The sequence below is a fragment of the Oreochromis aureus genome, linkage group 3 (assembly GCF_013358895.1).
Source record: "Oreochromis aureus strain Israel breed Guangdong linkage group 3, ZZ_aureus, whole genome shotgun sequence".
NCBI lineage: Eukaryota > Metazoa > Chordata > Actinopteri > Cichliformes > Cichlidae > Oreochromis > Oreochromis aureus.
Window position 1 is genome coordinate 28,150,872 of NC_052944.1, and position 17,143 is coordinate 28,168,014.

Below are 17,143 nucleotides of genomic sequence, written 5' to 3' on the forward strand. Positions count from 1 at the left end.
TTTTTGCATTGTTGCTTAGAAGCCGTAGCCTCTTGGGTCTCACTGCAGTCACGTATACGTACTGCAGGTTTTTGGAAAATGTCTGGTTTTAAATCGACAGCATGCTCTCCCTCTCATGTGCCCGTGTTCCTCTACCTCAGCCTGCCCCAGTATTAGCTCAGCCCAGCTCTTCCACTGAGGACACTTGTCCCTCTCAGCGAAGGTGGTCTCATTGGACGTCCAGCAGCACTGCTCGTGGTTGAACCACAAGGCGCTCAGACACACGCCCTCCTTCAGGTCGTTCATCCAATCAGCAGCAATGTCAATCAGGCCAGCCAAAGCACCTGGCAGGAGGAGGGAACCAGGAAAGGAAAGGAAAGGAAAGGAAAGAGAAAAAAAAAAAGGGCAAAGAAGTGAAGGCAGGGGCGAGTGGGTGAGGTGAAGAACAGAAAAACAGAGAGAGAGAGAGAGAGAGAGATAAGTTCCTAACTACACTACCAGGCTTACTACCTGACAAAGATGTTTCAGGTGATTTAACAATAATTCTGAGAAACATCCTCACTGAATATGAACCTAAACGCACACTATAAAACTCTGCAGCAAATCTTCACATTACACAATCTTCAGCTCTCAATGCATAAATATTACAGCACAAAAATCAGTGTCTGACTTAAACAACAAAGCGTCACATGTTTGATCTGACAGATTTTAATGCCTGATACCTGGATATCCTGACACAAACCCCTCGCTGGGATCTGTGTCTCCTCCTGTTCTCTAACCAGTGACCTTTGGCATGTAAGGGGACTGTGTGGCTGACATTTTCATATCAGATGGGTCTTTGTAAACATCACAGGATCACTGAGCTTCATGTGACCGAGTGTAGCCACATTTCTGGATTTCTACATGTGTCATTGTGATATTATTACCATCATTTTATCCGCCTACTTCTCCTACAACCTGCCATAGTTTTTTGGGGGGAGTTGGGAACAGGCCTGTTGGTGTGATAAGAGACAATGGAAAGTGGTATCTAAGTTTATCAGTAAGAATTATCTGATTTCAAAAGGCTGTATTTTATGACGTAATGGACATTTTAGGCCCTAAAACAGCTCAGTCACCCCAGTTTTAAATCTATATAATGTGATATCACAGTGCAGAGCTTCTTTTACACAAAGAACCCAACAGGCATATGCATTTTACTCATTTCTCCCCTCTGTCGCCTGGACCTTTTTATAACTACTCCACTTTAACTAGCTCAGCAAGAAAAAGATTTTCTGTTATTTAGTGGCCATAAAACACACACGGCGAGGATTTCATGGCTCTGAGATCTGTCACGTGGGGCTCTGCAGGAAGAACAGTGTGCTTATAAGAGGTGGGTGAGCGAGAGCACAAGACAGTGAACAAGAGAAAGACTGAGTGTGAGCTGCCTGAGGCAAAGCATGTGAGAGTCACCAGCAGGGCAGATAAGAGCTGTGTGCACTTTAGTACCACATGTGTGTTACCTGATGCCAAGCCAGTGAGCGTCACCACCAGCCAGCCGGACCAAGCGTCGTACAGGCTCTTGGTGAACTCCCATGCCGACTCCTTTTTCTTACTATTGATCTGTATCAACACACGCAAAAGGCTCAATAACAAGCATCAACGGCTAAAAATAAAACTATTAGATCAACTTACAGTGAGAGTAATGCAAGTGAGGGAAAGGTTAACAATACCTCATCAGCCTTTTACAGCTGAGGGGGTAAAAACAGTGACCTTCAGTGACAATACACCACCTCTACAGGCATGATTTCCACTGTTGCCTCAATAAAACAGTCAGCTGAGGGGCGGATAACACCGGGTATGCAAATAACATTCAGACTGTCCTGCAGCGTCCTGCAGTAAAACCAACTGAAGGGCCCCAAAAAATCTCCCACACACTTAGCCTGTGAATGCTAGTGGTGGATAAGAAATTGATCTTTTAATTTATAATTTGGAAACTGTGGTCGACTTTGTATAAAGTATAAACATTATAAGAAGGGATATCATTTTTGTTGGAACTTCTGCTGGTAAAGTTTTGAGTTTCTCTTAGTACATAAGTGTTGTTTACCTTCTCTGTTAAGCCATCAGGGCTGTAGGTCCTGATCCTACCTGACATTTTTTCTTTTATGTGACCCAAACAAACTGTTTATACAACAGGAAGTGCATAACACAGTGGTATGAAGCATATTTTTTTCTTTAAATTAAGTAGTGTTGTTTGTGGCCCATGAAGAAGAATATTTTCTTTCCAAAATATTAAAAATATTCTTCTGTCTCTGGGTGAAAGCTCTGACAGGTTTTATAATATACACACAAACTGGTTGGTATATCAAAGTATAAACATTTTTGCTCGAAGCTGAAAAGTTTTTATTTTTTGAGCTGGTTTGGTATCGGTGTCCTCACCTTCCGGTGTCTCTCGCGGTCCTTGCACTTCTCACGGACCCAGTCGATGGTGTGAAAGTCATCGTAGGTCCCAACACCAGGGATGGGCTCCTCTAGGAAGTCCAGCAGGTGGGTGGAGCTGCTGGGAGCCCCGCCCCCGTTTGACATGGCGTAGTTAGATCCTGAAGAAAAAACGAAGAGCACAAGTTCACAGTCCAGTTTTTTAAAAGAAGACTATTGACATTCAAAACATATTTGAAAGAGTAAAAAACAAGAAATATGATATTTTTTCCCACAATGTATGAAACCAGGAGGTTGTGTGAGCAGGCTTACAATGTTACACCATACATCAGTCTGATGACTTTTTAAACAATACATTTTGGCAGTTTATACTTCTGATTCTTACATATAATCCTTGAAAAAAGAAAGAAAGAAAGAGATCGCTCACAGTGCTGCCTCGGCTGCATTACAGTTACACCTCTTCGATAAGCGAGCCCCATCAGAAGCACCGCAGAGATCACTGCACGTCCATCACTGAGATTTAATGAGACTGCTGGAAACACTCCAGTCCATCACCTCATGTGGAACAAAACCCATAACTAATTATAAGTGCTCACCTCTACAAACTAGATCTAAACATTAAAGTCCATTACATTTTTAATATATTTATGTATGTTTAGGTTTGCTTTGGACTGGAAAAATTTGAGGGTAAAAGCTATTTTGAATTCTGCTTCACTCGTCCACAGGCTGCAGGACCATGTGACTCCCTTAAGGCCGAATAACCACTTCTATCTTGTAAGTAATGACTTGAACATGACTTGGATTATTATCAGGAAATATTCATTAATGATAAGCGAAAGAGCAGCAAACATTGTTAGCTGCCCTTTCAGAGATGGGCTGATCCTCTCATTCTGTGCAATGACTTTGCTCATTATGCTGGGATGAGACGCCGGGAGTCACTGGTTAGATCTGACCTGCTCTGGCAGGATGGACATGCTCAGTATGAGCACAGAACAAAACATACTGAGTCATCATTCTGCACACACAGACGCACACACATCAGGGCGAGTTGAGGGGCCGATTCTCTGCTTCTTATCTGAGAAGCATCACAGGCTTTACACGGCTGACATTTCTCTTTGCTGCCTGAGGCGGCGGCGTGATGAGAAATGATCTCTGATGTACAACAGCGACCTGTGGGATACTTAAAAATCCCTCCACAACATCTGTATAATGCAGCAGGTTTCCTTAAGAGCGCCATTTAGTTTGTTTAACTTGGGACAAAGCCTGTTTGAGAAATCAGAGAAAAGTCCATCCTCTGACATTTGAAACTGTCAGTAAATCGAGCCCGAGCCTCCTTCAGATAACACAAGTATTCATCTGAAAACAAAGACTGAACTGTGCGCAACAATAAGATTAAATGACACAACAGTAAGGCCTGCAAATCCAACAAGTATAGCTCGTTTCTCCTGTTTGGGTACATTCAACAATATGAGATTAATGAACAAATAAGAACATGGGTGTAATTACTGTGTGTGTTAAAACCAACACCACCAAAGCAGACAGTAAGATGGCTCACAAGGTGCTGCTTACACTACAAGTCCTACCTGACCCAGCTGATAATGACGGGGACAAAAGATACAATGTTTGTATTTTATTGTCTTTAACAGGTGAGCACCTACACCAGAACGTCTTCATAAACAAGACTTTCAGATATTTTACTGGGACATCTAAGCAAAAAAGCTTTTTCAGATCTTCATGCTGAGCTCGTTTAATACTTTGGTGCTCTCTGAGCTTCAAGATGAACGCACGGAAATGCAAGATAGTCATCTTCAGAAAGTTACTCACAGGAAGTAACAAGGCTGCATGTGAATGCAATGACACTTTCTAATATTTAGACAACTTTAAAAGACTATTTTATAAACAACCCTCACAAGCGCCTTGAGGCGACTGCTGTTGTGATTTGGAGCTATATAAATAAGTCCAACAAAGAACAGACTGAGCTCCCTAAAGGATTGAAAACATGTATAGATTTTCATTCTTATGAGACACACACACACCCCCACACACACACCCCCACACACACAAGCCAATTCTAAGAAGCCATTCCTCTTAGAATTAATTAGATGCACAGTCACCCTGATTGAAATAAAAGCGCTGCAAACATGGAAGGATAAAAGAAACCTGCAGTTCCTCTTGTGGCCATTTCCAAAAACGAGCCCATCATGTCATGACACCGCTGTTTTTGTGCACAGTCCCGGAGACAAAGAGTAAAACTAAACTAAATAACTGTGCTAGAAGTTTACAAAACAAATTATAATTGTTTTATTTAAGTATTTAGTAAGATATGCAAATATAATATCAGATAAATTCAACTTCTGAATAAAAAGAAACAGCCTACAGTAGAAACAGGATTTCATTATATGGTACCCACACACAGAGAGAAGTATAAATACAGTTTAAGTGCCAAGCCAGTCAAAACATACAACGGGGTAACTCTCATGACCTTCAGCACAGCAAACATCAATTCCAGGCATCACAATAAAACTCCTCTTTACATTTTTTATATCTTGCGCAACTAAGAATGAGCGGGGCTTATCACACAAAGGTTTGTTCATCGCTGTGACCTTAAGTGGTTGGGGTCATTAAAACAGATCATAAAACACATCCACGTGTTTTCCTCTGCATTCCTACACGGCCACATCATTAACTACTACTGCAGTGGGGTCAAAATCTTTCTGAGACATTAGTCCAGAGTAAAGCCTGATTCCCACAGACCTGAACGGGGCCGTAACAGAGATTCTGAAAGAGCTGCTTATTAGCTCATATCGCTCCCTTTGAGGTTTGACAGGATGTAGGAGGGGAAGAAGCAGGGATGAAATGGCTCCTGATTAGACGCTGCCTATCCTGTCCAGTGAACAGTAAGGAGTAGTGACTGTGTAAGATACTACTGCAGCTGCTGTGGAGTCAGCAGCAATAAGGAGATGCATTAAAGAGATTGTATCCGTCTCCATTTTGATTTCAGAGTGACGGTTACAGTGCGGGGATGGATTGGCTGAGTGAAGGGGCGTTGGGACGATGACTCAGTTCTTAGCACAAGCCTCATACGTTTGCTTTGGACAGGTCAATAAACTAGGTGCACCTATAAGGGCTCAACAAATAACAAAGGTAGAAATATGGGGGTGTGACCAAAGCTTTTGTTTATGTATCGAGTTTCCTTTGACTCATCAAGGTTAGATCTGCATAGTAACTACAAAAGAGTGACAAAAATCCTTCTAGAATTTGGGTGGTTTTAGTTTACTGAGAACAAATTTCAATTGCTTTCTTTGCTTTGATGATGTTCTACCACCACAAGTTGGATATCCTGTTGCTATAACAACCTCTGCTGACAGAGCTCTGCAGCATGTGCTGTTTAGCTGACATTAAATATATCAAGACAGTTTTTATTTAATGAAATTAAATGATGTTATTTTAAGTATAAGCCTAAGTTTATCTTCACCTGCCTCTTGCATCCTCAGTTCTATGTGTGGCAGAGAGGAAAACACACAGTGCATCACCAATGGACTGGCCAGAGACCGGACTGACCAGACAGACAGCTTCATGTATGTTTGATTATGAGGCAGTCCGTTTCAGGCAAACAGTCGTCACACAGCCACATGCTAACAAGTGGTTAGCATGGAAGCTCCTCACTGTGATTGAAGACACAATTTTGCCAGGGTAAATCAGAGGGAGACCACCTCAAAAATGAAACGATACCCTACTTAGATACTTGCATCACCCTCACGCAGCTGACACATGGACTTTTCAAAGAAGCTTACAAAGAAAAAGGTGCTAAAGCTAAAGCTATCCAGGGCTCACAGGCGGCCAGCAGCCTCGGTATGAGCAACGTATCAAACCGTTACATGGATGACTGAAAAAGATAAAAAAGTAAATACTGAAGCCTGACTCACTGTAAAAAACAAAAAACAAAACGGAATTACAGTATTTGTCACAAAAAATAATTTTCTCAAAATCCTTTAGCCCTGCTGTTACCCTTTAATTGAAAAAAATCATTATCCAAAATTATCATCATGGTGCCTTTGTAGATGATTCACAGCCTGACTCATGAGAGGAGTGGAAAAAACCCAGCATGACTGAACAGGAAATAAAAAGACCCCACCACACAGCTGACAACTAGTTAATAAATGCTAACCACGAACACGACCACAAACAGTTTGGTTAGAGAAATGTCCAACTTTAGAACAGGTTCATCATACCACAGCCTAAGGTGACCCAATTTATTTGTGTCTGTGTCTGTGTGTGTAACTCGTTTTCATGACAACGTGAAGAGCAGCACATATTACACAGAATCTAATCATTTCACTTCTCATTTTCATAGGCGAGAATCGAGTACAGAGCACATCTAAATAGTCAAATCAGAAGTAAAGGTACTTGTATGTCACTTCCTGGACTCTAGTATCTTACTGTGAGAGTCATCTAGCGAAGTGCTGATGGATGTGGTTATAAATGTTTCATCACATCCTTAAATTTTGCCTAACTGTGTTTCAGTGTAGTCATTTAAGTCACAAACCTAACCCTCCATGCAGAAGTGGCAGCCACAGAAGCCCATAGTTGGCTCCATTTATCTTGGAGCTCACGATTTTGCAGGTTTCTACAGCACATCGACATAACCGACACCGTAAATGCTGACTACACTGGCCTCCATGTTTACGTCAGTGCACCATGTGTTGCTATTGCTCTTTTGCAGATGTTCCAGCCCATCCTCAAACCTGATAAAGGCCACATTTATAGAAAAACAAAAGTGAAAAGTGAATGCTTTACGAAAGAGATGAACTGCCTTTATTATTTTCTGCTGTCGACTGGTGTGTTGATCACAGCAGTAGCTGCCTACGAATACGACGGAGGATAAAGACACGACTGCTGCTCTACACTGCAGAACCAACGTGGCTCAATGAAGAAGGGAAACGTTTCAAAACAGCAGATTTCTCTAATGGAATAAACCAGACGAGCCCCTCCTGATGATGCTGCGCTTTCAGGCACTCATTAGTCCCACTGCAGGCGTGGATGGTGACGCCACGGAAACCAGAAACCAGAGGGGACTGCATGTGCGCAGGTTTCCAACATTGTGCTTGGACGGTTCAGCAGCCATGCAGACAATACACATGCATATTAAAAAAAAGAAAAGAAAAAGAAGGCTTCAGTTATGTTCCCCTGTGCATTGGCACTGTGACACTCCGATTCTGCATCGGGGGAAGAACGCCACGTCAGAGTGCACGGAGTCTTGCTGACAGTGGAGAACGCACTTCTCTAAATGAACAGACACAGCCTTCCTGTGCAACCATCACCAATGAAATGAGAAGTGACTAGAGGTTTCATGCTTCACTCCAACAACCACAGCTGTATTAATCTTCATTAGATCTACTCTACTACTGTTGAGTAATTCAAAAAAAGGGTTTAGAGGCAGCTGGGTCATCAGGGTTAGATTTCTCAGCCATCATGTGATCATAAATGATCCCATTAGAGCCTGAGGACAGACAGCAGCGTGCTGTCCACACTGGTGGAGCCCCTGGAGTACCATGAACCAGGCGGACAGAAAAATGGATCAAAGTCCAAACGGTTGTGTTTACGTACTGCACACCAAGCTGAGACGAGGCCACAGTGTTTCGGGTCAACGACCACAAGACGATCGACTTACTATAAGTTTGTTTTGCAGTGCCTGTACTCTGCGCACTGCACCGTGTCCACTTTCACCTTTAATTCAAACTTTTCAGCAGTACAGCTTGTGTGCTTTTGACCATAAAATTGCTAGAAATTCCAGAGTAACAATATTAAACTGATGAAAACAAAAGACATTTGCTGACTGAAGTGTGAATGCTGGGAGTAGGGGTTGCCTCCTAAGCTTACGAGGAGTGTTTTGTCCCTGCTCGCTCACCGTAAAAAATCTAACAAGGCCTAGAGGAACCAACTCCTGACTCCCTGAACGCCACAGAGGAAAGATAAAGATTAGAGCAGAGAACATGTCATTTAAAAAAAAAAGATAGCCTGGTTGATTGATGCGAGTTGACATCCTGTATCTTGCCAACAGGTGTCCTCACACTCACTGCAGGGAAGGCTGTGACAGGCTGCAAAGACGCACAGCAGCGCAGATGTACAAACATCCAGCTTACATGTGCACAACCAGCAGCTTCTGCAGAACGTCTGTGCACAAATTAAAATGGATGCCCGTGATGTTCTCAGGCCCGGGCTCGAGTCTTCACACCAAATCCACCCCGTCTTTATCTCATTATCTTTGGCTGACGTGCACACACGGCCGGTTAATCATCAGCAGGAGAGGCCAGAGCAGGAACGTGCAGGCTAGATAGCTTGTTGACTGTGGAAATGGCAGCTTGTGGTCCATAAAGCAGAGGAGGCAGTCGTTTGCTCCACCTGCCATATGGATACATGCACTCAAGTGTACAAGCAGAAGGAGGTCGACCTATGTCATCGCAGCAGCGTTAGAAAAGGAGGGAATCAAGAGGGAAGGGGAGTAAAAGGGAAGAGGGGGACGTGTCGTTACCTCTTCTAGGGATCTCCTGCAGGGGGATGGTGTCACCTCCCCCGTCGTAAGGCAAATAGGGATCGGCCGCCGCGTCCTCCTCCTCCATGTTGACAGTTTAGATGAGGCTAAGCTAAACCGTGCTCGGTTTCATTAGGCTATGCTCGCTGCGTGTGCCATTCGCTGTTCCCGCTGCCATGTTTACCAGAGGAAGACAAGTGGAGCTGTGTGTGAGAGAGAGCGCGCACGTGTGTGTTTGAGCGGAAAACGTGTGTGTGTGTGTGTGAGAGTGAGTGTGAGAGAGAGAGAGAGCGAGCGCGCGCACAGTCCTCCCTCCCTCCCCTTCCTTTTCCTCCTCGCTCGCTCCTCACTGCAGCAGCTGACTGCTAGAGTTGATGATGTCATCATACACAGGGAAAGGCGATCACAGGCCGGTCGGCCCTACCCGCTTTAGTTGCTAAGGGAGATCACTGAGCCCTGCCTCTTACGGAAGAAACCATAGTGCCGGGTCACAGGGGTGTGCGTGTGTTTTACAAGCAGTGGAGTTGGTGAGCTCCAAAACGGAAAATTCCACTCTACGCACTGCAGTAAGGAGGATAAAAGAAAGTTTTTACAGAGCCGTATGCAGTGAAACACACACACCATGCTTTAAAAAAGGCAAAATAGCTAACTAGCAATAAATTTGACCAGAAATTTACGATTAATTAATTTTTCTGAGCCAAAATGTCCAAATGTGAATGCTTCTTGCTTTTCTTTGTCTCATATAATACTTAATTAGATATATTCTGGTTTCAAATTACTGACAACAAAATAATGTCAGATTGATATTATTTTTTTAATAGTCTCTGGCCTATCATAGAGTATAAAAAATATGCAAAACATTTTAAGATGCACCTGAGTGGTGTGAGCAGTTTTAAGACTGATGTGCGTCATTTCAGGAAAATCAAATCCCCATTAGATCTGCTTAGTCCCTGCAGGGAGGACTAAAACTGCCAAAAAAACCACATAATGACCATATATGTAACAGTACAGAGGTCAGGGGATGACATGCAAATGGCCAGGTGGGGAACTGAACCCTCAGCAGCGAGGACAAAGCCTTCAGTGCACCCCGAGAAAACACAGAAATCATTCTGCCTGAGAGCAAAGTGAAGCCCAAATTTGCAAAAATAAAAAGGAAAAATTAAATGAAAATTAACCAAAAAAATCTATATGCTAATTCATAGATTATATTACACAATAAATAAAATTGAATGGAAAACTAAGAACATAGACAAAAATAATACAATGGTAAATAAAAATTACGAATGAAAACAACTTGTCGCTTCTAACAAATTCATTATTATTAACATACGTTCTCAATGAAATATTTAAGGTCCTTAATGCCATATCAAATTCCTCTTTTAGTTGTTTAAGTGTTTAATTTACTTTTGACATTTTGGTCTTCATCATGCCACGTTTACAGTTTCTCTGTAAAGACAATTCTCACACTGCATTAAGCCATTAAAACGTAGCTTTGTTATTTTTATTATTTTTAATTATTGTAAGAATAATTTGATTTTACACCGTAATCAAGCTAGTTCCAATGAGCTAAATGCAATTACACTTAATATATGTACAGATATTAAATGCAGAGAGCACACCTACATGACTAAGACTCATGAGAATCACACTTGGTAAATCTGATGTCATCAGTCATTTACCAATCCAAAAGCTCCTTCAAATCCCAAAGGCAAACAAGCACTGTGACACATTAAACAGTGGACGTAAACAAAGACAGAAAAGTAAATGCTAGCAACGTTTTTGAAGGCTAGGTAAATTGAGCTAGTAAGCGTATATCTGCTGCCTTGTGACCAGCAGTAGAGCTATGGTTATGCCAGTGTAAAACATATTAGCACAGGAAAGATGTAGGATGTGGGTTAGACTGTTCTCAGTAAACATTCATGTTTAGCCAAGAGTTGAGCTCATCCACAGCACAAGGTTAGTCATTAATATGTTGCTGTTTAGTTTGAGTTACTAACATCCATGTTGAAATCTTACTCCACAACAGACTGATTCATTTCTGAAGTGCAACAATATTTGCTGTCCGTGACACGGTGAAGTTGTAAAAACCTCACTTGAAGACTCGCTACACATGAATAATCCCAATAAAAGTCAATAAAAACCACTGAAAACACTAGAGCCTCAGCCAGCACAGTAGGTGCATTATAATGTCATTATTTAACAAGTGGATAGAGCAAAGTGTAAAGTTAAAGTGGAACTGCTATAGTGAAAATCAAGTTTAGACTGGTCCACCTCTACTTACATCCTAAAATGATAAAGAAAACTTTCTACACCAGTTTTTATCTGAAATCTCTGTCAGTCCATGGTTGGAAAGAAAGAAAGCAGAAAGCAGTAGTTGGGTACTGATGCCTGTCTTGCCTTTAGCATCCAATAAGAAAATGAAACCTTTATGAGGGCTGTAAAAAAAAACAAAAAAACACAAGTGTCACACATGTCAGAACTACAACCACAGACCAAAACTAACAAAAACAAACAAACAAAAACTCTCAAAAACAACCGAGATATTATCTGGGCTTCCCAAAGCTTCAGTGCTATAACCAACATTAACCAACATTACTGGTTAAACATCTCCAAAATAACTGAAAACGATGTCATAGGTAAAATCCCAAAAGAATCAGTCCCTATGTTTCAAAGATGTTTCGTAAACTCAGTGTAATCATGTGTTATTATATGAAACAAAAGCCAGACTCAGTTCCCTCTTTGTGGTTTCAGGCTTAATATGTCTTATTCTAGGATTTCACAAGTTCACAAGCCCCTTACCTTTTGTCACGCTGCGTTATCACTGCTCAGCAGTGGCACAGGTGATATCAGCCATAGTTTGTCACCTCCCTCTTTAAAACAAGCCCCTGTCAGCACTTCAAAGCAGAAAAACCACAAGAAGTCTCTCAGGTTTCCATAAAATGTGTTCCAGTACAAGTCCAGTGCAACAAGTCTCACTCCAACACTCCATGGGACTACTGAGTGATCCGGCTCCCTGGTCACACTGCAGTCTTAGCTCAGAGGACGGCTTTACGGGGTTTTCTATGAACCCACCCCTCATGTAAAAATAGCACAGAGAAGCAGACACGGGCAGCACACCAACTTCAAGGAAAGGCATTCATCCAGAGATTTCCTTCGCTCACACCGGCCGGCACCCAGACTGGTTCATGGGAATGCTGTTCCACGTCTATCACACACAAAGCATGAATGACGAGTCAGGTAGGTGGAGCCCAGGCCTGTAGTAATGTGCTGCATTACAATATGGTCCAAAATATCAATGTGGAAAGGAAGCCAGTCATTAGCTTTAAATTACTATTAGTTATTAAAGATTTATTAAAAGGAGAAAAGGGTTTCTCTGTGTGACTGCGTCATTAGTGTATAATTAGTGTTTTCTCTCACATCTGTTTGTAGCAGCAGTGAGAACACAAAAGGTGATAGCTTAAGGTTAATCTATGCTTTCACCTGTTCACCACTTTCAGAGTACACGAACAGAACCTGAAGACACGGAAATTTAAGCCAATCCCTCTTATATAAACACTCGGTACCTGAAACACACCCTCTGCTACTATCTGCACATAAAGAGACAAGACAAAGACGAAAACTCTCAAAGCCATCCTCAATATTTCCACACAGAATGAATTTCAGTGTCTTCAGTGATCCAGCTCCATGGTTGGTGTAAACCCTGGATTGGTATACGCCAAGCAATACCAAACAATTACTATAAAATGTGCTATAAGACATTTAAGGAACTATAATACTATCAGCCCATATCTCCTAAATATTACTTTTAGTAACTGCGTCAAAAATTCTGGGTGGGCTATTTTACAAACACTAATATACTAATATCTATAAAACAGGTTCATAATTTTATACTAATAAGCTAACATGTCAAAATGCTAAATCAGACCAAAAACTAACTTCAGTGCTGTAGTTGTGTATACAATGTCACTGTTTTCTTAATGTTTTGACAGTATATACAGTGTTGCTGTTCCAGCGCCATCACTGCAGCTGACCAATCACAACGTTGGATGTCACAGCTTTGCGGTTCAGTGAGAAACACTAAGGTGTAGCTCATGCTGAAGTGGAAGAGGTGTGCTCCATATAAAGATGTTTTCTTTTGAAGTGGAAATTTACAGCTGGAATATGTCCTCAGGTCAGATTTCCAACTTGGAACGTCAAAGCAGCCCCACTGGCCTCAGCTTAACAATCCAAGATGGTGGCAGTGCACATAAACAGCAGTTAAACTCTAAACGTTGTGGTCAGTATAGCCACTGTTATGTATTTGTGACTTTGGCTAAATAAGCCACACACAGAACTGACCAGTGTCTACCCGGGAACGTGCTGCAGCAGTGTTTTTAACGAACAAAGAAAAAAAACCAAAAAAATAAAAAAAGGATCGAGCTGTATTGCTAACAACACATTCATGACTCTACTTTCCTAAGGAGCAAAGCAAACCCCTGTTTTTCCACGCTTATCAAACTTCTGAGGTGAATGGACTGAGGTTTATGTCTGACCTAAAACCAAACCTAAATTTGCCAATATTACTTTAAGATAAAAAAAAAGACCACTTTTATAACAAATTAAAAAAAATGCTGAAAGAACAGCAGTTATGAATCACTATTTAGGTTTAGGCAGAAAATAAACTGCACAGTGGTTAGCACTATCACTGCTCACAGGAAGCACTGGCTGGGTTCACATCTTCTTCCTGTGCCTGTATTGCTTCTCTCTGGGTATTCCAGCATCCCCCTCAATGCTTAACGGGCTAGCTGGTGACTGTAAATGGTTGTGCATCACTCAGTGCTGGCCCTGGGACAGAATGCCGACCCGACAGCTAGGATAAGCTCTAGCCCCTATGGATGGATGTAAACTACACATTTATTTTTACAACAAGAAGGGGATTTGCCTTAAAATAGGTCTTCAGGTAACAAATTAATTTGCCTTTCTATTTTTTTCTTCTCCCATCTCCAAATGTGATTGTTAAGTCCCAGTGACTGAAGCAAACCTGATGACGAACAACAACCAAATGGAGATAATCAGGTTGTGTAATAGCCATGAGACATGTTAGCATGCTAAATCTACCTGCAGATATAAATCATTCTTCAAGCAACAATGTGAGCATTCAGCTAAAAACCTGACTTAGCTCTACAGCTGATGGCTTTGCTGCTCCTGTTAAGATCCTGTCAGGATACTTTTTTTTTAAAATCCAGCCAAACTTGATTTACTTATTTCTTGTTCCGTACAACCTCCCTCTTGTCTGGTCGCCCATGCAGTTAAAAGTCATGTGTCTCCCCTCTGACTAGCCTGGTCACCCTCAGTTTCACTGTTTAATGATGAAAATGACTCAACAGGTTGTTATGACCCTGCTAAGCTTCACTTTACTACAAGAAACTCCCCCCGTGAAACCTTTAAACCTTTACTTAGACTGACTCTTAGAGTAAATGTGTATGCTTGGCTACAGGTACTAGTGTTTACTTTGCAGATTTAAAGTCAGGAGAGGGAGAAGGGAAAGTGGCAGAGATGCACGGCTGCACTACTCAGCATGCAAGAAGAGCTGCATTTGCCGGGACCACAGAAAAGAAAGATGACAGTCAAGATTCTGCTTTCAGCACAGGCTTACCAAAAAAAAAAGAAAAAGAAAAGAAGTGAGCGCTTATATTGTCGTTGTGTACTGTATCTTCATTTTATGCCATCTGCAATCCAAGAAATGTATCAAATAGAAGCAGTTGATCCTAATTATCCTTTTATCACAGAGGGAAAATAACCTCTCTGCTAAACAAACACTCAAAACAGGGTTGAAACTGAATGCAGTGCCTTTATCCCCTGCATAAACAAACTAGCTTGCCAAAATCAGCCTTCATTCTGCATTCAAAGAGAGACACCGCTCCAACGCAGAGGTATTCTGACTATACACGAGGCGCTCATATTTGGAGAGCCGAGCTCGGCCGACACCTCTGACACGATCCTCAGCACGGCGCGCGCTCTCTGTTTGATCAGCTGCGAGTAAGAAATTAAATGAATCAGCATATTTACTCAGACGAGGAAGAGAAAACAGGAAGCTGCGGATTGGGTGCTGATGGGGATAAGCGAGTCGGAGCACCACTGAGATGCTGACTGAATGAGAAACGGGTGACCGCGTTGAAAAATGATAGGCATGATGGGAATTATGAAACGTGGCAGCCTGGCAGTCAGAAGCACGGGAGAAATCACATTCAGCGCTGTCTGAATGAAGTAATGACTGTAACATTTGATCCAACTTGGCAAAACACAGCGGATCAACTCGCTCTGCCACATGACAGTACTATTACTCTCACCACCTCGGCTTCACAGCTACCTGACAGGAACGTCTGCATGTGCCAAGGGACGAAAGGAGGAGGAGAAAGCACAAAAGCAGAAATGACAACATGCAATGAGGCACACTTTAGGAAACAGGAAGCAAGAACATTAAAGAGGTGATAAGGTCAAAATGATCGAGGGAAACAGCACGGCAAAATAAACAGGATGCTAGAAGAGGACAAACTATAAAACCACTCAACAGAGCAACAATTACAAATAAGGTGGTATGCAGAGACAGCAAACAAATGAACAAAGGAAGAAAAAAAACTAAATGGAGCTGCTGAAACTGCCTTACATATGGTTACAAAACAGCTAATTACCTCAGTTTTAATTGGACAATATTAAAAAGGTCATTGATAATCAGTTAAGTACAATGCCTGTTTTACATTAGATATAAAAAAGTATGTTTGTTACTGGTTGTGTTACATTTAATTGATGAAAACTATCATATTGGTAATACAGCTCCAGAAATATTCATGGGTAAAAACAGGAAGACATGGTTAATGGTTCTTAAAGAAAATTTAGAAAGTGAATATGAGATAAGATAACTGTGAAAGTTCACGTGTCTTCAACCATTTGTGAGAATGGTGAAAATGGAAGCAGGACAATGATGCTGGGTGGATGGTTTAAGAGAAAGTTTTTCCAGGGTTTGACATGGAGAACAGTTGTTGATGATGACGATGAGGGTGGCGGTGGCACAAGACAGAAGCACACACAAGCATCAGCAGTGTGATGACTCACAACCAGAGACCAACAGAGAACCGTAAGATGGCAACGATGGGGAAGCTCACTGAGAGTTCAAGGACAGGAGGGTCGGGGGATTCGTGAAGGGAAGCTCAAGATGTCCAGATTCTGACCAATCAAACTGCAGGAAAAGAATTTCCCGTACTCCCTACCTGGGGAGGCAGCGTCCCCATCCAGCAGGTTGTCGTCCTCGGTGGTGTGGAAGTCCATGATGACGCCGGCTCCATCCAGCAGCTCCTCGTCGCTGCTGGCACTGGCGATGCTGTTGTAGCTGTTCCTGCAGTAGCCTCTGTGGTACAGCTGCTCCGACTCCATTTAGCAACGCGCCGGGACCCTGGGTGATAAGGAGGGGAGCGGTGGAGTTATACATATTGTGCTTGATTAAAGAGTCTACATGGTGAAGTGAGTCTATGGCGGGCGCACGTCAGCAGGGTGGTATGTTAGCAGGTAAATAGCAATGATAGGCGGGCACAACAAACACATCGGAATCAAATACAGCGATGCTTTGATGGTTGATACATTCACCGACTGGTCTGTAGACCTGTGTGACTGGGGCTCACAACTGGTCGAAGAACACCCATCATTACTTCATGACCAGTGGATGCCAAATGGTTGCAGACTGGTCTTTAGTCCAGTGTGAATGGAGACTTATTCACACGATCCTACACTGTCACACATCCACACACGTCACGGGTCTGCAAATACATTTTATCCCACCCCAAACAGAAAATTTTACCCTCTCTCTTTTTCATGTATCACACATACTTTTTTATCTCCATCTGTACTAGTTGAATAATATATAAAGTTCACAGCATAATAAAGATATTACACCATTTAATCTGTTGGCGTTTTGCAGAGCGTAGCTTTGGTATGATAAAACTCAAACGTGTCATCCATCTACTGCCATTAATTTCTTTCTGCATACGAGAGGGACGAGACATCCATTCAGCTGAAAGATGAATGCAGGCTGACAGCGGGTAATGAGAAGAGAAAAATGCACAATGATGATGATGAAGATGATCAGCTCGTGACCCAAAGTGAACCCTTCATGGCAATGACGTGGCGCAGGAACAAATGCTTCAGGCAGACCTGAGGCGCAGTGAGCAGAAGAACCCTCCAGTC

At 42.2% G+C, this 17,143-nt stretch overlaps 1 protein-coding gene across 6 annotated transcripts in view; it reads right to left on the reverse strand.

Moving 5' to 3' along the window:
• The window catches only part of clcn3 (chloride channel 3), a 40,206-nt gene that overhangs the window by 13,075 nt on the left and 9,988 nt on the right, over window positions 1-17,143 (reverse strand). For 2 of the 6 annotated variants that reach the window (XM_031732309.2, XM_031732307.2), the window contains exons 2-5: window positions 16,174-16,355; window positions 2,395-2,555; window positions 1,479-1,578; window positions 136-323 (exon numbers count right to left, since the gene is read on the reverse strand). In XM_031732309.2, the coding sequence (XP_031588169.1) occupies window positions 136-323; window positions 1,479-1,578; window positions 2,395-2,555; window positions 16,174-16,336 (612 nt within the window). In that variant the 5' untranslated portion in view covers window positions 16,337-16,355. Of the gene's footprint in view, window positions 1-135; window positions 324-1,478; window positions 1,579-2,394; window positions 2,556-8,926; window positions 9,342-11,725; window positions 12,043-16,173; window positions 16,356-17,143 lie in introns of those variants that run through there. The other 4 variants (XM_031732310.2, XM_031732308.2, XM_039609827.1 and 1 more) reach the window with 3 other exon arrangements.